The 21,294-nt window shown below is 44.2% G+C and overlaps 1 protein-coding gene and 1 long non-coding RNA gene across 3 annotated transcripts in view; one reads left to right on the top strand and one right to left on the bottom strand.

Annotated features, from left to right (window-relative positions):
* Nucleotides 1-21,093, bottom strand: part of LOC124266020 (myosin-VIIa-like) — a 40,827-nt gene extending 19,734 nt beyond the window's left edge. Inside the window, exons 1-11 of one of the 2 annotated variants that reach the window (XM_046700828.1) lie at nt 20,985-21,093; nt 20,719-20,823; nt 17,647-17,876; nt 10,624-10,741; nt 10,232-10,360; nt 9,913-10,086; nt 9,563-9,790; nt 7,077-7,492; nt 6,571-6,743; nt 608-795; nt 341-465 (exon numbers count right to left, since the gene is read on the bottom strand). In XM_046700828.1, coding sequence (XP_046556784.1) covers nt 341-465; nt 608-795; nt 6,571-6,743; nt 7,077-7,492; nt 9,563-9,790; nt 9,913-10,086; nt 10,232-10,360; nt 10,624-10,741; nt 17,647-17,876; nt 20,719-20,823; nt 20,985-21,065 — 1,967 coding nt within the window. In that variant the 5' untranslated portion in view covers nt 21,066-21,093. The remainder of the gene's footprint in view (nt 1-340; nt 466-607; nt 796-6,570; nt 6,744-7,076; nt 7,493-9,562; nt 9,791-9,912; nt 10,087-10,231; nt 10,361-10,623; nt 10,742-17,646; nt 17,877-20,718; nt 20,824-20,984) is intronic. The other variant, XM_046700830.1, reaches the window with a different exon arrangement.
* On the top strand, nt 19,094-20,288 carry LOC124266022. Its single transcript, XR_006895618.1, has 3 exons — nt 19,094-19,279; nt 19,453-19,540; nt 19,727-20,288. It is a non-coding gene; the product is annotated as an uncharacterized LOC124266022 (long non-coding RNA).
* Nucleotides 21,094-21,294: the final 201 nt, after the last annotated feature.

Genomic DNA, 21,294 nt, shown 5'->3' with positions numbered 1-21,294 from the left:
TTTCATTCCTTGTCGGTACTAACAACTTCATAGTGTGTGAGTGAATAATCACTGGCAATCACTTTTCTGGCAAGCCCTGCATGTATCTTGGACATGGTATGTAAGTAGACTGGTCCAGGGAGCATTGATCCACTGTGGGAGAGGGGGGTGATACATACCTGACTGACTGACTGACTGAGTTTGGTTTTACGCCGCTTTTAGCAATATTCCAGCAACATCACGGCGGGGGACACCAGAAATGGGCTTCACACATTGTGCCCATGTGGGGATTCGAACCCGGGTCTTTGGCGTGACGAACCAACGCTTTAACCATTAGGCTACCCCACCGCCCGATACATACCTGAAGTGGTCCAGGGAGTACTGCTCCAGTGTGTGAGGTTTCTCTCCTGGCTCAACCATCTCATTGTCATCTTGCACGGGGGCGAGCAGCTTCTCTGTCTGCTCCCCAGACTGGACAAACAGGTTCTGAAACACATCACAATGCTACATGACCAACGAAACCCATTATTCAGTAGAAGAGTATTTAATGAACACAGGTCATACTACAGATGGAAATGTTTTCCTAGTGATGACAACTGTAAGAGAGTTAATGTCAAAACATACTGACCAGTATTTCTGTTGGTGGACGAGTGATGGTAGGCAGAACATAGACACACTCAGCAGGGAAGTCTCCCTTCTTGTTGGTCTTGACGTTTTCCCCATAGCACCAGCCGGAGTTCATCACCGTCTCCCCACTCTGTTGGTCCAGCACTATCAGGTCCCCCTTACTGAATGTCAGGAATGTAGAACCCTCGCCTGGAAGGGGAGACAGGTGAGGGGACACTGCATTTTCTCACAGGAAGGAATATCAGAAAACCACACTTGTGGAGATCCCAGAATTCATAACAGGGAAAGTTCTATTGATATACAACTTCTTTATAATTAATGTAAGCAATATTTCGGTGTAGATGTTAAGACTGCTATCTAGCAAGATAATTGTGTTAGCATCTACACCGAAATATTGCTTACATTAATAATAATGTAATTTTTCAAGTAAAATTGAAATGTTTATACTTATCCTGACTCATGATCTATTGCTTATCTCCCTTTTCTTTGCGAATGGTAGTGGAACACTTGAATCCCTTGAAGTTCCTGAAGCGGACGTAAAAATACACTCATCCACGAGTTACCTCCCTTTTCTCACGTAAACAGTCATATGACTAGCCTTACTTGTCACTCTCTCCTGATTTTACTGCCCAAGCACTTGGATCTGCTGTGAATCTGAATTGTTTCCAGTGGGGAGGTCGGGAGGGCTTGACCTCATGAGTCAGGATAAGTATAAAAATATCAATTTTACTTAAAAAATTACATATCTTTACTTATCCTGACTCATGATCTTTTGCTTATAGAATCCGACAGATTGGTGGTGGGTCAAGCCACTTTGTGGATTCAACAGCTGTCCTTAGATACGTCCTGTATCCCCCCCCCATGGGAACTGCGAAACGGCATTTCCGAGATCCTATTCTTCCAACTTCCGTTATAACTCGGGGGGACCACTTTCTTGTCTTACTTCAATCTCAGACAAGTTGAACCAGGTTGATTCATGTGGTTACAGATAAACTAGTATCTTCCTATTATTAGATATCTTATAACAACCCATAGATTATGATAAGATCTTTATCATTAATGAGTTGCGACCCCTTCACGTACAGGTAAGATCTTTACCCGTACAGGATCTTTAATCACCCATGCTAGCCTGTGCTAGCCTGTGCGCATGGACTTTCAAACTAGTACTTTCCTTTTAGTAAAAGTTATCATCTATTCCGTAGGTGACGGGTGCAGTGGTCGGGAGAGAGCCAGTACGTTCTTGGCTCCCGGGTATGTGACACGGCTTTATCCAGGTGTTTGTTTCCTGTGTGATCTGGAACAACTGGAATGTGAGCTGCAATAGGCTTGGAGACCTTGTGGATCCTTCCCAGTTTATGGAGAATGCCACTGTAGAGTTGTCCGTGTGGATCATCAGCATTTTGTTGTTCAGCAAGCTCAACCATAGTTGTAAGGCGTTGATCACGGCTTTCATCTCTAGCAGATTGATGTGAGTGAAGCTGCTGTTCTATTTTGGACCACTTTCCCGACGCCATTTGATCGTTGAGATGTGCACCCCATCCCTGCATCGAGGCGCCTGCGTAGAGACGTGTGTCGAAGGCCAACTCTTGTAAATAGATCCCTCCGCAAACGTTCAACCTGTGTGTCCACCACAGTAGATACCTCTTAAGATTGTCTGGCAGGAAGATAGGGTTGACGCTGTCTAGATGTTTTGTCCGGAACCGTTGCAGCAGCCTTAGTTGTAATCTTCCTGTGCGAGTCAAGTCCTGCGTCGAGGTTAGTAGACCAAGTAGACATTGCCATGTTTGTAGTGAGATGACTGCTTGAGGAATCATGGCTTGTATCTTGATTCAATGATCTTCTGGGACCACAATTCGATTCTGTGTTGTGACAATTCTTATTCCCAGCAATTGAAGATCTTGTTTGATTCTAACTCCAAACTTCATCAGGTTCGCTAGCCATCCTAGTTGCATGAGCAACTTAATTGTCAAGTTCAGCTGCTGTCTGAGTTGACTGGCACTTTGAAGAACCTGTATGCCGTCGTCCAGATAACCGGCACTGCATAGACCTCGATGCTGCAGATAGGTGCCAATGGGTTTGGTTATTAGTATGAATAATCATAGAGCCGATGATATTCCAAACGGTAGAACCTTCCATTGGAAGTGCTAACCTATGATTGCAGTGATGATACATCATTCTTCCCCTTATATACGCAGGCGATCCGTGTTGACATCGAAGTGTTGTCTATTTATAGCAAGGCTGGCTCCAGTGTAGTATCGCAGGGGACAGGTACTCATACCGACTTTTATCAGAGACAACTTCCAAAATAAACATCGTTTATCCTGCTGTCAAGGCTAGACATCTATTAGATTCCCATGATGATAGCCGTAGTTGTATACTGTTTCCAAGGCTGCCGATGAAGTATTCCCCCGTACCGCGGGTTTGTTTACAAATCAGAAAACATGCTGGAGCCTGCTCTGTCAGTGGGAGGCGTTGTCTGACGTGGACCAATCAGCTTTAAGCATGACGTCACCGGTGTTGTAGCAAGTTGGCCTCCATAAAATCTGATGCAATTAGTTGGTTGAGTAAAAGCACGCGTAATTCTACGCCGCTCATATAACCCTCTTGAATAAGGGTTGCTCCAAGTGTAAATTCTTGTTCAGTGATATTAAATCACTTATTCCCAGCATGACGAAGGAGGCTGTCGAGATGTATGTCTGTATGGATCTTGAAGAAATACCGATGTTGAATCTAGTTGATAGGATATAAAATCCTAATGCCCACGCTGAGTGACGAGTGTTAATAATATCATCTGTAACGTCCGTTCAAGGATGCTTGAAGGCGTTGTTAACCTTAAGCCCTTTATAAAGGTCGCCTTGAGGTTCTCCAGTACTTGAGATATCGGCTTCATAGGTGATATAATATTGGAGTCGAAGTCATCAGCGTATATGCAGTACGTCTCTGTTGGGTTGGAGTGAGTGAGTGAACGACAATATCCACAGGCCATCTGCCACCCGGTGTAAGACCTCAGCATCCGTATAGATAAAGGTATTCCTTTCATCAAGTAGGTTGTCGTCCGAAACTGAATTTATACAGGTATAAGGTTTGTGCTGGTTGTAGAGTTGTGCAGGCTGTAACTGTAGAGATCGCACATGTAGATCTTTTTTGTAGAGTTTTACTCTCTGACAAAACCATCTGTTTTGATCATTGCTTCGTTTTATTCAGCCATATAGTAATAGAGTCGACGTCAACATCCTGCCTGTTGATGTAAAGGTTTGTTAACCCTAGGGTTCGCGAACCCTGTAGATGTCTGCGTTGCTGTTATCTGCCTGTAGATCTGAGAGTTCTTGAACCTTGTAGATGTCTGTAGCTTTCTCAAAGGTGTGTGTAGGTTAGAAGGTACCTTGGATATAGGTTCAATTGGAGGAATAGTCACCGAGTGAAAGTCGTTGATGCGCATCATATAAGTGTAGACTTCATCTTTATCCTTAGAAGGAGACTCCAAGTTCAACCCGTTGGCAATCCACGCTGTAACCTCTGAGTCTGGGAAGACGAAGTCTGTTTGCAAGTCCAAAGTCTCCTGATTATTAGTGCTAGGTCTCAACGACTCATCCATCTGCGAACATGTATCCCTTCTCGAACCTTCATCATCCTTTCGCGAACCTCTGTCTGAAGATTCCTCCCTATGCGAACGTCTATCTTGGAAGTGCTCTCTTCGAGAACCTCTATCTGTAGATACATCTCTTCGCGAACCTCTGTGAGGTGAGCTATCTCTTCGCAAACGTCTATCGTAGGGTGAACTCCTGTGTTGTGAGTCTTCTCTTCACGAACCTCTGGCTTGAGGTGAGTAACTTCGCGAAAGTCTGTGAGAGATATGAGATCTCGAGCTAGAGCGGCTAGGTGTAGGAGCTGGATCCTTTGATGTTCTCGAACGTTGAGTGTTCGCAGAAGTAGATTTGAGAGTAGGTATGTCATCTCTTCTATCCACCAAGGTGACAGAGTCGTCCCACTGTGGAGACCTTCGCAAAGATGTACGTTCGCCAACGTAGCCTTGAGGTGTAGTCCCAAGAGGAGTAGATTTGCACAGGTCCGTAGGTTTGCGCACGGTGTCGGTAAATGAGAGGCTTTTCCTTGCCTTCGCTTCCTCCTGGAATCTGCATTCCATCATGGCCATCATCTGGTTGGTGAATTGTTTCATAAATTCCCCTGGGTCAAAGTTCTGCATAGGTTGAAGCTGCTGCGGTGTAGATGAAGCATTCACGAACGCTGATGAGTTATGTGCCTCAGCTTCACTCCGAGAAGTAAGAGGTAGTTCGTCAAACAGCTGTCCTGCTGTGACTGTAGTAGGGGATGATCTCCTAGTAGTAGAGGTCTATTGAGTCACTGATCTCATAGATACTTCAGGCAGAAGTAATGGGGATTCGTCAAAAACGTCTAATTCGTGAGGAGGTACAATCTCGTCGTTGAAGGATTTCTGGTGCATAGATGAGCTAGCTCGCATAGATTTGCCCTCCTATCTGGTAACAGCTGACTTCTTCTGCGTTGTAGAAGAGGATGACGTCTTTTTCTTGGCCTGAGACAGAGTCGACTGAGATGTAGACGATCTCTTCTTGGCCCCCTTACAAGCAGACTGCCCCTGCACTAAACATAGCACCAGTATTATGAACATCGGCAGTAGCAAGCAACATACGGTTTGAAGGCTGATCTGCAGTTTTATCAACCGTGACTTGAGCTGACTTTCTCACCCGATCCATGGCACGTCTATAAATATAAGACAAATATTGATTAAATTGAAGATTTGATAAATCAATACAATAAGTACAGCGCAAGCTGGAAGAACATGGTTTTATGCACGAAGGGCATTGGGGGTGAGGATCAGCCACGGATAACCTGTGCCTGCAAACACTGCAGGATTTCATGAAATGTAAACAAAGTTACATAACGATGAAAACACAACCCATAAGTATATATTTTTTATTTTTTTCCACATACTACACAGTAGTTATAGCCAAATCCATATACAGCGTAATTTTGAAGAATAGGACCTAAATAAAAAGGATATAATGCCGTATACTAGACTCCAGTGCTCGCCCAACCATCCGCTTGGGCGAAAAGGGAGAGAGTGACAAGTAAGGCAGGTCACCTGACTGTTTTGCGCGGGAAAGGGCAAAAGGGAGGTTACTCGTGGGTGAGTGCATTTATACGTCCGCCTCGGGAACTTCAACGGATTCAAGTGTTCCACTACCATTCGAAAGGGAAAGGGAGATAAGCAAAAGATCATGAGTCTGGATAAGTAAAAATAATAAGTTGAATATCCATAGAACTTTCCCTGTATTTCATCACACCAACTTCCAAATACAAAGAAAGAATAAAGTGAGTGAGTTAGGTTTTACGCTGCATTTAGCAATATTGCAGCAATATCACGGTGGGGGACACCAGAAATGGGCTTTGTACCCATGTGGGGAATTGAACCTGGGTCTTGCGTGACGAGTGAACACTTAACCTCTAGGCTACCCCACCGCCCGGAAAGATTGAAGAGATATTCTCATGTGTCATGTCACACAAGATTCAAATTACATGTATAAAGCGCAGTTTCCCACAACACATTCATCACTCATTGCATATGTTATTTAGTGCAAAGCTGACAGCAACTTGACCCATGAAGGTCCGGGTTAGAATTTATCTTCAGAAATGCATGCTTGTCATAATGGGTCATTAACGGGATTGGGTGGTCATGCTCGCTGACTTGGTTGACACATGTCATCGTATCCCAATTGCGTAGATCGATGTTCATGCTGTTGATCACTGGATTGTCTGGTCCAGACTCGATTATTTACAGACCACCGCCATATAGATGGAATACTGCTGAGTGTGGCGTAAAATTTAACTCACTCACTGACAGCAACCTTCTCATTGATAAGTGTACATGGAGCAGTAGGGTGGTGTAACAGAATGTGAGACCCTATGAGAGGATGAGGTGCGAACCTGGTGAAGTGTAGTCCTGGATGGCGATGACGTATTTGGACCTCTTCTTCAGACCCTCCAAGAAGGTGACCACCAGGTCCTTGATGTCCTCAGCATTCAAGCGAGGTGAAGGTGTACTCATCATCACCTTTACTGTTGCCAGCGTGAAGCTCTGGCCATGCATCTTGCCTGTTCTGAAACATGGAACACAAAAAGTCACAGAAATTTAAACAATCAATTAAACCCTAGAACCCCATCTATTTTTGTATGCTTGTAAAAAAACATGTAGTCCTATATGGAATTTGGTTAATTATATCAGGTATTTCCACATTGTTTCCATGGAAATGTCTACAAATCACCGAAGAGAGGTAAAACATCATGCATATGCAATAATTCATGCATTCTGAGAATTTAACATAAAAAAGGAATAGAAATTGTTTTTCAAACAATGTGCTGTCAGTTTCAAATACAAGGCCACCTCTGACAAACTGAAACTTAATTTACTATAGAACTTCAGGGAAACTCACCGGCTGCTGGAGACGGCAGTAATTTCAGGGAAAGACAACTCCAGCAGGACTTGTTCTTGGTCATCCACCACATACACCCCTGTCCAGTTCACAGCAATAATCACATCATTCTTAGGTAAACTCGGGCCAGCAAACTTATATGCCTCATAGAATCTAGAGAAAAGTAATGGCCATTTATATTTTGCATAGCTGACAATGTCCTCTTTGACTTTCGGTGCTCGAATCCTTTCATTTGTGAAGTACGGACTTCTGAGTTTACTGACAACAGATGACATCCATCCCTGCATGGCGTTGGGCTTCTGTAGGTAGGAGTCTGGGACGAAGGATGGAAGCAGGGCCTGGAGGCGCTCGGGGATCAGGTTCGTGCCATGTTCCACAAAGTACTGCTGGGCAGCGATCATTGCTAGGTCCTCATCCTGCAACACACACTCGTGTAACTCACAGTGCAAGCATCAATGAACATAAATAAAACAATAACTAAAGCTCAATTTCTGGCACTTTTGATCGCATACAAATAATGACAGTGTCTAGTTTTGACGTCATACTTGTTTGACTGATGACAGTTTGTCAGGCATGTACTCTGTATGTTGGCAGCAATATTATGACTTCATTTTATCAGTTGTTCATGGTATTACTGTGATCAGTCTCATAGCACTCGCATTAGAACAAATAAAGCAAATAATAAGACCCAGTTGAGTATTCTGTATGAGGTCCTGATATCCTGTATGTTAAACTATTGTTTGGAAGTGGACACTGCTTTGAACCTGACACTCCAGTTATGCTTAAGTCTGTTCTGCAGCTATAGTTTCACCACCTTATATAGTATGACCAGAAATTATTGAGAATTTTAGGAATATGTTTAATTGGATTTCTAGTATAAACGCTGATACCAAAAAGACGCGAAAATATGGTACTTGTTGGTCCCTGCCTGGCGTTCGGCATTAATGGGTACAACAAGGACTGGTCGGCTCGGAGTCAGTATAATTTGTCTGAGTGGGGTATTCATGCTTCACTGAGGCGTGGTACCTCTGTGAGCTAGCACTATAAAACCAGCTTAAATCTGGGCTAGTACAAGCAGCCGCACATACACATACACACGCATGCACGTCGTCATATGAGCGAAATATTCTCAAGCACGACGTTAAACCCAATTTCACCTCACCTCACCTCTAGTATAAACAACCTTGACCAGCTATCAAGTGTTTGGGTTCATTCAAGAGAGACAACTCCGTGAATCCTTTTTCATTAGTTTGTGAAGAGTTATCCCCCTTTGTTTACTTGCTAGCAGAAGACATTTTCAGTGATCCTCAGTATGGATGATTTAGAGAAGAGGAAGTTGATTTTAGAGTATTATAACAAGGACATCAGATCAGCTTAAGTGATTTCAAGTAGAACAGGCACCCCTTTGTCCACTGTTTGTTGTGTTTTGAAAAATATTGCAAATGGATATGGCATTGAGCATCAGGGAGGCGCAGGTAGGCCCAGAAAATTGACTGTCGCTGACAGGAGGCTGTTTCCAAAAATAAAGGAAGGAGTTTAGAAAACTTAAGGCTGGATATCATTGATAGAGGAACTGTGGCTGTCTGTAAGGAGACAATTAGAACTGAGCTGCATGCAATGGGTTGGCAGAAAAGTCGAGGAATTCCATCACCGATCATGAAACCTGAACAAAAGGAGCGACGGTTGAACTGGTGCTTACAGCATAGAAAATGTAACTGGGACAATGTGATTTTCTCAGATGAAAGTTCTGTGTGGCTGTTTCCTAATACATTGAAATTCTGGACCAAACAAACTGAAAAACCTTTGTATCAGCATCCAAAGTACAGTCCGAAATTTAACGTGTGGGGTGGCATATCTGTGTTAGTGGCAACGCCCCTCTGTGTATTTGAAGGGAATATGAACAGTGAGCGGTTCACAGATGTTCTCGAGGGACATTTACTTCCATCTGCTCACATGTTCTATGGAAATTTTGGATTTTCCAGCAAGACAACGACCCAAAACATTGTTCAAAGCATTCACAGGCCTGGTTTCGGACCCAAAATATGACATTATTAGATTGGCCAAGCTATAGCCCCGACCTAAATCCAATAGAAAATGTTTGGGGACTTATGAAGGAAAGTTCCAATAAGAAAAATCTGACAAATATTGCTGAAATGAAAGAAGAGGTGGTCTGATATTGGGATAGCATGGACCACGACTTTCTAACTTCTTTGATCAGTAGTATGCCCCGCAGCATTGAAGCCTGCATTGCTGCCCATGGTGACTTGACAAAATTCTAACTGTTCACCTGTCTTTGAATCTGGAGTTATGCTCTGCTAATATTCACATTTAATACGTGAGTAATGAGTGAAAAAAATATAAAAAAATTCAATGTTTCAATTCTCAATAATTTCTGGTTGTACTGTAAGAGGAGAAAATGTGCTGTAATTTGACGAAGTAAACATTCATGTATCCAAGTATTAGCTAGAGAACATGATGGAGGTTACCTTGTCACATCGGTACTCTCCAAACTTGATGCCCCGGACCACCTGCTGGTAGATTAGGTTGGTGGCCACCAGGTCCTCGCTGGGATCATGCCACGGGGCAAAAATCTCTTTCCTGAAGAACAATCTCCATGGGGCATTCCTCTCCTGTGCCCCCTGCTCCTTAGCGTACTGCTCACATTGGGAGATGGCATCCATCACATGGTCACCACCACTGCCCAGGGAAGACACCTGCGCACACAACACCCTCACTTTACATTACATCCTTCCTGTCCCTACCATATCAGGGCTCGTGGCTCAGCTTCCTGTCTTCACAAAGATTTAAATTGAGAAACAAAGCATCAGCTACTGACCTTGTCAAACAATGCAATGTAGAGAGAGAAGCCAAACTGATCCCTCAGCTCAATCTTCTCAGAGAGCTGCTGGCACAGCTCGCGGGCGGTGGTGGCAGAGTCGGCTAGGAGCGTCTTCGTGTTGCCATCCATGAATGTGATGGGCAGCATCAATGGCTTCTTTGATTTGGTGGCCTGGAAACAGTATCAGGGAACATTCATGGGCCTGTGATAGGGTGTTAGCTTGTGGATCACATAAACATTTACATGTAAGTATTGTAAATATCTTGTCAGCAACATCAACTTGATCCCACCGTACTGGGTTGCCATGACTACCTACCTGCAGCTCTAGCCAGCTGGGGGGCTGATTCCTAGGGCCATTAGAGTAGGTACGACGGAGGCGCTCTTCACAGTAGGGAGCATAGCCTGGGGGGCCATCTTGGATGAAGTTGCGCAGATACTTCACCATCTTGTAAAGACAATGAAAATATTTATGTTTAGAGCTACATGCAGGTAATGAAAACAAAACAAAATCCCTTCTCATCCTTGCATGCATCTTAACCCCATGACAGTAACTGTTTAACCTTCCCTCATGTCACAGAATCACTACTGCAGTCTGAGAGATTCATATGTCACAACAGGGAGTTTAGAGTTAAGAATAATCTGTTTGCCAGAGAAGGCCTTACTTTCACAATGGCTTCATGGTAATGGTTGCCTGAACTGATGTCTTACATTTTCTGATGGCGGGAAGCAACCCACACACAGACACAGGAGGATCCAGCCGCGGGCATGGCTGGCCTTGGAAGGGTTCTGATTCAGCTGCTTGCAGATCTGACTGTAGATCTCATCTCTGTCGAAGAACATTTGTTATATGTAACTCATGGTGGCGACATCTTCCCAAACTAACAGTTCCTCAACAACAGCCTTCTTTCACACAAATAACATAACACACTGTATGACCACTCATTACTTCCACCAACAGTATCTCAAACAATATATGAATCAGTCTTGGATGACAACCATATCTCAACCAGTTTTCTTAATTTGCCCACAGCTACACTTCCATCCATATTATCATATTACCAACTGGAATGATATTCATCATTTTAAACCAGGACCCACTATTATGCTTTGCTCTAGAGAAGTAAATTCCATGATATCTACAGTTTGTGTAGACACAGAAGAAACAGTATGAAATTTTTAGAGTAAAATTAATATTTTATACTTATCCTGACTCATGCTTATTGCTTGTCTTCTTCTTCTTGCGAACCTAGTGGAACACGTGTATCTCCCAATTGAAGTTCCCTTCAATTAAAAATCACTCATTAGTACTCACCCCGAGTTACCTCCCTTCCACAAGCGCGGGAACGAGGGCGCCACCTGAACCCATGTGCCTCACTCTCTCCATTTTTGTTTTGAGCCCGATACTTTATTTTTCCGAAGAAATCCAAAGTGTTTAGTGGGGAGGACGGGAGGGCTTACCTCATGAGTGAGGATAAGTATAAAATATTAATTTTACTCTAAAAATTTCATATTTTTCCTTATCCTGACTCATGCTTATTGCTTGTAGAATCCGACGGAACAGGAGGTGGGATTATATATACTTTGGATTTTAATAATTAGTGATTTGAACTGAGATGATTGTAATAACCCTATGGGAACTTCATAAAGGCACTGAACTGAAGAATTCCTGCTGTTAACTTATCAGCATCCATATAAAGGTTATTACAATTTAGTGAAGATAATAAAAGTATATACAACATTAATGTAAGCTGAAGCCATTAATGTGATAGTATAAACTTCTGAGAGTTTATAGTGAATACTTTTATATGAACCAAAGTATTAAGCTTACAATATGCATATATATAAGCTATAATAGTACTGTGCTTAAGATATAATATAACCTAAGCTGTATAATAGTAACCAACTACTTAGAGTTTGTTACTAATACATGTTATGAATTGAACATATGACTGAGCTTAAGGATTGATAACTTAAGCTGAATATATATATAATAGCAGAACTCCTAGGAGTTGAAAGCATATATATAGTATGATATAGAATCATAGTACTGAGCTTAAGATAATAAATTAAACTTAAGCAAAAATATATGGATAGCATGTAGCTATTAGTACTGTTATCAGATAAGTATAAAATCTGTAAGATAAACTTATCTTCTCCGTGGAACTGTCAACTGTTGAGCGAGGACCATGGGACCGAAATGGTGGATACCTGAGACATCCTTGGTGGTGATATCTCTCAGATAGTGGTTGGCAAACACCATATCGGACCTCCAAAAACATCCCTCCATAATGGTATTCAACAAGCAATTCCCATGTAGAGCGAGAGTTGAGGCTAGCTCTCTAATTTCGTGAGGATTAGAAGCTCTTGGAGGGTCGAGTCCTGCAGCCTTGTAGGCTCGTGAGTATGACAGTTCTGATCCAAATAGAAATCGTGAGTAGTACCTGACACTTCTGTCTCGTTCGCTGTGGATATAGGGATAAACAATCTTTTGAATTTCCCTCTACTTTTCTTGGATCGTTGGAGATATATTTTCAGTGCACGTACAGGGCAAAGTGATAGGTCCATCGTATCATGCGGTCCAAGTATGGATGAGAGAGCTGGGACATGGAACAACCTGTCTGGTTGACCTGGCAGTTGATTTTTCGCTATAAAATCCCAGCGAAGTCCAAGATGAGCGATGTTATGAGTATCATCAAAGCGTGTTCTCTCGTAATCCAAAGCGTGAATCTCAGACATCCTGGCGGCAGTAGCTAATGCTAACAGGAATAAGGTCTTGTGGGTCAGTGATTCAAACGAAGCAGATAACAATGGCTCATAAGCCTCACTCGTGAGGTGTTGGAGTACTATATTTAGATCCCAGGCTGGAGCTTGAAACTTCCGTTTCTGATCCTCCAATCGAACGCCGTAACAAAGCGAGTAACTCCGGTGTTTTAGTCAACTTGAGGCCCGTTCTCATAGTTATGACAGAACTTAAGGCTGCAAGATAAGTGGACAAGGTTGAGCCTTTTAGATTCTTAGTTTGACGTAGATAACATAAGAAATCTGCCACTTGAGGATGTGTAGCATATCTGGCTGTAAATCCTTTCTTAGCAGCATAATTGACAAAGCTGTGCCATTTGTCATCGTACAAGTTACGAGTTGAGCTACGTAGTGCAAGCGTGACCGCTTTAGACGCTCTGGCAGAATAACCTCTCTTATTCAAACATGCCTTGATACAATCCACACGTGAAGTTGGTATGCTTCTGGTGTCTTGTGCACTTGTTTGGTGTCTTGGATGTATCAATAGATTGGTGGTGCGCAGTGGGAGCTAACTGGTTTTCCGATTCCTAGCATGAGATCCAGTAAAACCACGCTCGCAGAGCCAGTATGGCGACCAAAATGAGATCGAGGCTCTTCGCTTGACTGATTTTCTGTAAGACTTGTGGGATTAACGCAGGAGGCGGGAAAGCGAACGCGTTGAGTCCCTCCCACGATATGCTTAGTGCGTCTGTTGCCCATGCTAGTGGGTCTGGCACTGGCGATACGAAGGTTGTCAGTTGTTTGTTGAATCGAGTGGCAAATAGGTCTATCAAGGGAGATCCTATTTCCATGATTATTTGATTGAATATCTCTGTGTGGAGCATCCATTCTGTCGGCGACGGTTGGTGTGGCCGAGAGAGAGCGTCTGCTAACACATTCTTTGCTCCTGGAATGTGGCAAGCTCTGACATGTATGTTTAGATTGTCAGCTAAATCGAACAGTCTGAAACAACGAGTGAGTAGATTCAGTGATCTTGTTGAACCTTGTTTGTTCACATAAAACGCCACTGTTGAATTGTCTGTGTGAACCATCAACTGAGCGTTCTGTAGTAGGTTGCTCCAGTGACTTATGGCGTTTATGACTGCTTGCATCTCTAGCAGATTTATGTGACATTTGCTCTCTTGATTGCTCCATAGGCCTGACGCTGTCCTGCCGGGCAAGGTGGGCTCCCCAACCTTTAGTGACGCTGCTCTGCGTGAGATGTGTTTTCGATTCCGGCTCTACTAAGGAGACGCCTACGCAAACATTCAATCTCTTGGTCCACCAGAGTAGATGTGGTTTGATGTAATCTGGTAGACTGAAAGGTAGAGGGTCCTCGAAATGAGCATTGATGAGGACTTGTAATGGACGTAATTGAAGCCTGCCTCTGAGTGTCAAGTCTTGAGCTGATGTGAGTAGTCCCAATAGGCTCTGCCATTGTCGTAGTGGTAATGGAGAGAGTAGGGCTTGGGGAATCAGTTGTTGGGTCTTGATCCATCTGTCCTCCGGGACTACTAAACGATTCTGAGCTGTAAGGAATCGTATACCTAGAAAATGCAGATCCTGCGTTGGTTCTAGGTCTGACTTGAGTAGATTTACTAACCAACCTAATTGAGTTAGTAACTTGATTATTAAGTTCAGCTGTAGTCTGAGACGCTGTGGATCTGGATCCACTTGTATACCGTCGTCTAGGTAAAATGCGCTTCCGCAGACCTTGAGGATGTAGGTATGAGACAATAGGCTTGGTTACTCTTGTGAATACCCAAGGGGCTGAAGTGATTCCGAAGGGAAGTACCTTCCATTGGTAATGTTTGCCGTCTAGGATAAATCTTAGATATTTCCTTGAGCTGGGATGAATCGGAATGTGTAGATATGCGTCTTGCAAATCTATGCTGGCCATGTAATCTAGTGGACGAATTAATTGCCGAAGTTGTGGTAAATGTATCATGCGAAACGTTGGTGGTTTGCATAGATATTCTCTGTTGAAGGTGCTCATGTTGTAAATGAGACGATACTTCTCCTTGGAATTCTTTTTCGGCACTAGGAAAACTGGGGAGTAGAAACCTGGTACGATGTTTCGTTGATCCAGAACTTCTAAGGCCTGTTTGTTTAGCAGAGACTGTACTGTTTCTCTTAACATAGGTAGTTGTGCCGGTTGAACGTTGAACCTTGGCGGGGTGACTGTTAACGCGGCTTGGTCTTGAGTTGTATGAGATATCCGTGCTGTAGGATGTTGGATACATAAGGATCTTGTAGTATTCCCCAGTTTTCCCAGTGTAGTTGAAGACGTCCACCCACTTGAGAAGGTTGTACTGGAACGACTGGGGGTGGAAGACTCCAGTCGTTCCGAACCTGCCTTTCATCGTTTAAATCCACGGCCACCTCTGGATGATCTGCCTCTCGCTGATCCTCCTCTAAATTTGCTGTATGGGCGATGAAAAGAATCCTTGGGATTATTAGCTGCAGCTAGTTTCTTGTCCCGTGCTCGCTGTAGCCCTGAGAACTTAGACTTGCCCGAGTATCTCTGTGCTGACTGTTTAAAGGCGTTCGCTAAGGTATCGAATAGATCATTCTGTCTTCCTCATCTGTAGAATTTTTGAACTTGGTGATGAGAGTCTCATTGATAGTCCTAGATCTATTTAATCCGAAGAACATCCTTCTGGAAATGGTATCTAATTGGGCCAGTTTGCGATCGTCTACTCTGTAACTTCTGGACTTGGTATCAGAGATAAGTTGAAAGTTGTCATCAATATCTTGGGCCTTGAAAAAGGGTTCCATATTATGTCCAGCAAATTTCTTGGCATTGAAGACCGGTAAATGAGTAGATTGGGCTTTAGTGGATTTGGAGCAGGCTGTATCTAGTTTAGCTGGTACGGCTGCGATTGGGTCAATAGGAGGTAAGGTGATATAATCTACATCATCATCCTTCATCAGGTAAGTCTGAGTTGCATCCTCGTTCTTTGATGGGGAGGCAAGTTGTAATTCATTCACCATCCAATATCTTATCTCAGCATCTGAGAAAATGATACCATCCTCCTCTTCTGACGTATGGTCATATGTCGGAGTCCTAGATCTATGGGAAGATCTATGTGAGGACTGTGGAGAACGGACTGACGAGTGGCTAGTGTACGGAGACCTTGGAGAAGACATCCTTCGCGAAGGCTGGCGGCTTCGCGAACGGTGAGGGCTTCGCAAACGCTGTGGGCTTCTCGAACACTGGGGGCTTCGCGAACGCTGGGGGCTTCGCGAACGCTGGGGGCTTCGCGAAGCTCTTCTAGGCGAGGTAGAAATGGAACTACTTAGCCTTCGCGTCCTTTTGCGAATGTCTCGAGTCAGTGTCCGAATCGACATGTGAGCGCTTGCTTCGCGAACGACCTCTGTGAATTACAAGGTGCGTGCTCGGCGAAGCGCTCCTTCTCCGCGAAGCCTCTCGCAATAGGTGAGGCTCTAGCTCCTTCGCGGAGGTGGCCTGGGACTTCCTATGCATAGAGCTCGCTCCGGGCTGGGATGCCCTTCGCGGAGGCGCGTCTGTGGGCTCTGGGGCCCTACACGAAGCCAAGGCGGGCTCTGGGGCCCTGTATGACTTAAAATGGGTTGGGCTCTGGGGCCTCTGTAAACCGTAACGGTCTTCCATCAGCCTCATGATTTGGTTGACCAGGTCGTCTGAGGCGGTCTGCGCTGATGATGAGGGTTGTCTCTCTGCTAAGGTGACGGGACCCTCAGTCAAAATTTCTGGTGACAGCGTAGGCATCTCCGGTTGTGTGTTAATCTGCACTGAGGTGACAGTCGCGGATACCGGACATTTCTTTTGACGAACCTCTGGAATGATAATCGGAATGTCATCATCATATAAGGCTAATTCTGCGACTGGTAAAATATCAGAGGCAAAATTATTAGATTTTGTAGACTTCCCTTTTGACGTAGTTGTAGACCTGGGTGTACGAAGCGTACGAGATGATATGGACGCTTTGCTAGTCTTAGACTGAGAAGACGACAGATCTTGAGACGCAGGTCGCTTCTTAGACATAGCGGACTGCGTCCCACGCTTATCCCCCGAGGGAAACTCAGGCATGCCACCAGCGGGTGGCGGGTCGTCAGTCAACAGTTGACAGGGAACATTAATATGTGATCTATTAGCCATGACTGAGATTTGTTTATTTAGATTTATCTGCCTTCCGCCTAAAAACGGAACATAAATATTTATCAAAGGCAGAAATGGGTAAATTAATACAAAATTTACAACGAGAAACAAATGAACATGGAGTAATGCAACTAGGGCATTTTAAATGTGGGTCTGTAGCAGAGTAACGTAGTTTACAATCTGTGCAGATTCTCATTAACGTAAACTACTGAACAAACACGGCGAACCGTGAATAAACAGCAGAAACACGATTAATAATCAATGCAAAATTGAATAAGGATACTAGTAACACCTCTATACTAAGTATAAGAGGTACTAAACTAAATATAAATAAAGGATATAGTGTGTTGGGAGACACAGGCGCTCTCACGTCCAGCTCACTGGGCGAAGAAGGAGAGAGTGAGGCACATGGGTTCAGGTGGCGCCCTCGTTCCCGCGCTTGTGGAAGGGAGGTAACTCGGGGTGAGTACTAATGAATGACTTTTTATTGAAGGGAACTTCAATTGGGAGATACACGTGTTTCCAATTGAAGACAAGCAATAAGCATGAGTCAGGATAAGGAAAAATAACAATTTTCAATTTTCAAGGAAGAACTGACTAGTGTGTAAACATAAACACATCAGCTTCCCACAGGAGATACACAGTAACAACATGCATTTCACCTGATAAAGGGGCAAGTATTAGCCAAGAAATGTCGTGTGTAAATAATAAAGAAGTTGCACATCCATATCAAATGTGTTGTATAACATGCAATCTAATTTCACAGCATTTCAAGGGCTACCCAGATTGTGGTGATATAGTGAGATTGGCACCTGAGTTCTGGCCTGAGGATTCCATGGCCTATGATGAAGTGCAGTTTCTCCAGGTTGGACATGGGTCGGTCCTCCAACAAGGCGTTGCCGCCTCCAGTAGTGTCATAGTCCTGCAGCTTCCGGGTCACTTCCTCTGTGATCTTGGACTTCTTCTTCAGTGTGAGGGACACTATCTTCTTCCGTGTGGACTTCTTGATGGTGTGGCGCTGGTAGCCTGGCGCCTCCTTCTCCTGTAAGTGTTAGAGGGCATTTCAAGTGAGAGGGGTTTACTTAAGGCAAGTACATATCATACTGCAGACAATTATTACAGGCAATTTCAAGGCTTCCTTCCAGAAGCAATTCATCTTATCCAACAGTTTCACCTCCTACTACAACTCAACAGTTAAATTGAATCATATATTTTAGTTGGTATTATTTCATTATTAAAGGTCACAGTCAGCAACATTCACGATGTACGATGGTGGCCTGTAACTCATGAGTCTGGACAAGACAAACCAGTGCTTGATGAGACTGGAAATATCCCACATCTCCAGGTCAGCAATTCTATTCCGTCGACTCCACACTTAAGGGGTGTCAATCTTAACACAGATTCTTCAGAATCAGGTATCAGTTACACTATATCCTGAATACCATTCTACTGTCTTTGGACATTCATGAAAGCCTAGACTCTGTCCACTTCCTTACTCCTACATTTGCTGAATATATAGTCTGCCAAGTGTCAAAAACATGCTAATCTCACATAACTCGATAATAGGAACGCCAGTTTCCATACCAACACACAGCACACAGGTTAATCACAAGGAGTAAACTACAGCCAGCTGGCCTCATTAGCAGAGACAAACCACACTTGTGTCAGTGTCCAGCTGACAGGTCACTTCTACCACTACCACTGGCTAGAGGTCACATATCACGGTACAGGTCTCCAGCTGACAGACAAGGTCCACTTCTACCACTACCACTGGCTAGAGGTCACATATCACGGTATAGGTCTCCAGCTGACAGACAAGGTCCACTTCTACCACTACCACTGGCTAGAGGTCACATATCTCGGTACAGGTCTCCAGCTGACAGACAAGGTCCACTTCTACCACTACCGCTGGCTAGAGGTCACATATCACGTACAGGTCTCCAGCCGAGGTCTCCACTACCACTGGTCACTATCTACTCACTGACAGACAAGGTCCACCTACCACTACCACTGGCTAGAGGGTCACATATCTCCAGCTGACACAGGTCTCCAGCTGACAGACAAGGTCCACTTCTACCACTACCACTGGCTAGAGGTCACATATCACGGTACAGGTCTCCAGCTGACAGACAAGGTCCACTTCTACCACTACCACTGGCTAGAGGTCACATATCACGGTACAGGTCTCCAGCTGACAGACAAGGTCCACTTCTACCACTACCACTGGCTAGAGGTCACATATCCACTGGCGGTACAGGTCTCCAGCTGACAGACAAGGTCCACTTCTACCACTACCACTGGCTAGAGGTCACATATCTCGGTACAGGTCTCCAGCTGACAGACAAGGTCCACTTCTACCACTACCACTGGCTAGAGGTCACATATCTCAGTACAGGTCTCCAGCTGACAGACAAGGTCCACTTCTACCACTACCACTGGCTAGAGGTCACATATCTCAGGGTCAGCTGACAGGGTCTCTACCAGCTGAGGTCACATATCTCGACAAGGTCTCCAGCTGACACTTCTTCTACCACTACCACTGGCTAGAGGTCACATATCACGGCACAGGTCTCCAGCTGACAGACAAGGTCCACTTCTACCACTACAACTGACTGGAGGTCACATATCACGGTACAGGTCTCCAGCTGACAGACAAGGTCCACTTCTACAACTACCACTGGCTAGAGGTCACATATCACGGTACAGGTCTCCAGCCGACAGGTCACTTCTACCACTACCACTGGCTAGAGGCTTGTAGATCTGCTACCTAGAGGGGGACAACTCTTGGGGTTTTATCAGAGAAACATCAGGCGCCCACAGAAATACTGTAGTACATTCACAAATGCAGAATGTGATAAACTTCTTCTAAGTGTGCAATGCATAGATGTACAGGTCTCCAGCTGACAGACAAGGTCCACTTCTACCACTACCACTGGCTAGAGGTCACATATGTCGGTACAGGTCTCCAGCTGACAGACAAGGTCCACTTCTACCACTACCACTGGCTAGAGGTCACATATCACGGTACAGGTCTCCAGCTGACAGACAAGGTCCACTTCTACCACTACCACTGGCTAGAGGTCACATATGTCGGTACAGGTCTCCAGCTGACAGACAAGGTCCACTTCTACCACTACCACTGGCTAGAGGTCACATATGTCGGTACAGGTCTCCAGCTGACAGACACTTCACTCACTATGCCTGGTTAGGAAAGTTATATGCCACAGCAAACTGTGTCAGCTCTAGCACTGTAGGAAAGGCAGGGCAGGGGGTGGCAAGAGCCAGATCATTGTGTAGTGTATGGTGCTTTAACAATTTGATATTGCCCTAACTCTGAGAACAACATGCTAGAGCCTGTCCCTTTGCCCATGTTTAAGTAAGTGAGCATGGTTTTACGCTGCTTTTAGCAATATTGCAGCAATATTACAGAGGGTTTGAAAATGGGCTTCAAACATTGTACCCATGTTGGGAATCGAACCCAGGCCTTCAGCGTGACGAGCAAACGCTTTAACCGCTAGGCTACACCACCCCCATGTTTAAGACTACTGTCCATTTTAAAGGGAACATACTAAGGTCATGATAACTGTGCTTATACAATGACTCAAACCTGTGCACTGAAAACACCGTATGTCAAATCCTATTTTCTGTGTCACAATTTGTTCCGTACAATGACTGAGTTCCAACACCATACACTGTGCAGAGAGAGGCAGGGCCACAGTTCTCTCATGGACCAATTGGAGCCGAATACTTTAACAGGGAAGATATCATAAGACAAGTATGTCTTAATACTAGATTTCCATAACACTAGACAATCTTCACAGGGTTCATGAGGCCTGTGGCAGGTGAGGTAGGGTTAAAAAGAAGAGTAGTAAGCTTGTATTTACCATACTCACCAACTCTTCTCCCATTTTCATTGCCTCCTCAAGGTCTTTCTTATTGAACTTACGACCTAATGTAGAGTAGATCTTTGACATCACTGGGGTTGTGTCCTTAAACAATAATTCAAAAGTCAACCATAAATATGTAGGAATACTGCATAACAAGTTTAAGTCAACATGATAAACAAACAACACTCTGACTATATGTTGCACGGCTGAGTACCGGTACAATCACAGCTGTCTTGAGGTTTTATCTGTCTGTGGACACTTACCCTTGATTCAGCCATGGCTGTGTGGTACTTAGGTTCAGGCAAGTCCCCCATGAAGCGCAGGATGACAATCCATACTGCCATGGCAGCCTACAACATACAGATGCATGAGGAAACAGGCCTCTTGATACCTTGGAGGAACATCGCACAATAGAAGACTGATGTATCACTGTCAGCATGGTCCACGTAGCAGCAGTATTGACTGGGATAGTATTCACCAGTATTCCTTAGACAATACACTTAACACTAAGTCATATACACACACATGTGAGATGAAGGGAGGCCATCCAAAACAGTACACCTGTCTCAAAAA

This window comes from Haliotis rubra, unplaced genomic scaffold (assembly GCF_003918875.1).
Source record: "Haliotis rubra isolate DU_JTF1 unplaced genomic scaffold, ASM391887v1 Scf1228, whole genome shotgun sequence".
Taxonomy (NCBI): Eukaryota; Metazoa; Mollusca; class Gastropoda; order Lepetellida; family Haliotidae; genus Haliotis; species Haliotis rubra.
The sequence above is the reverse complement of the archived record's forward strand: the minus strand, read 5'-3'. Positions and strand labels throughout refer to the sequence as shown.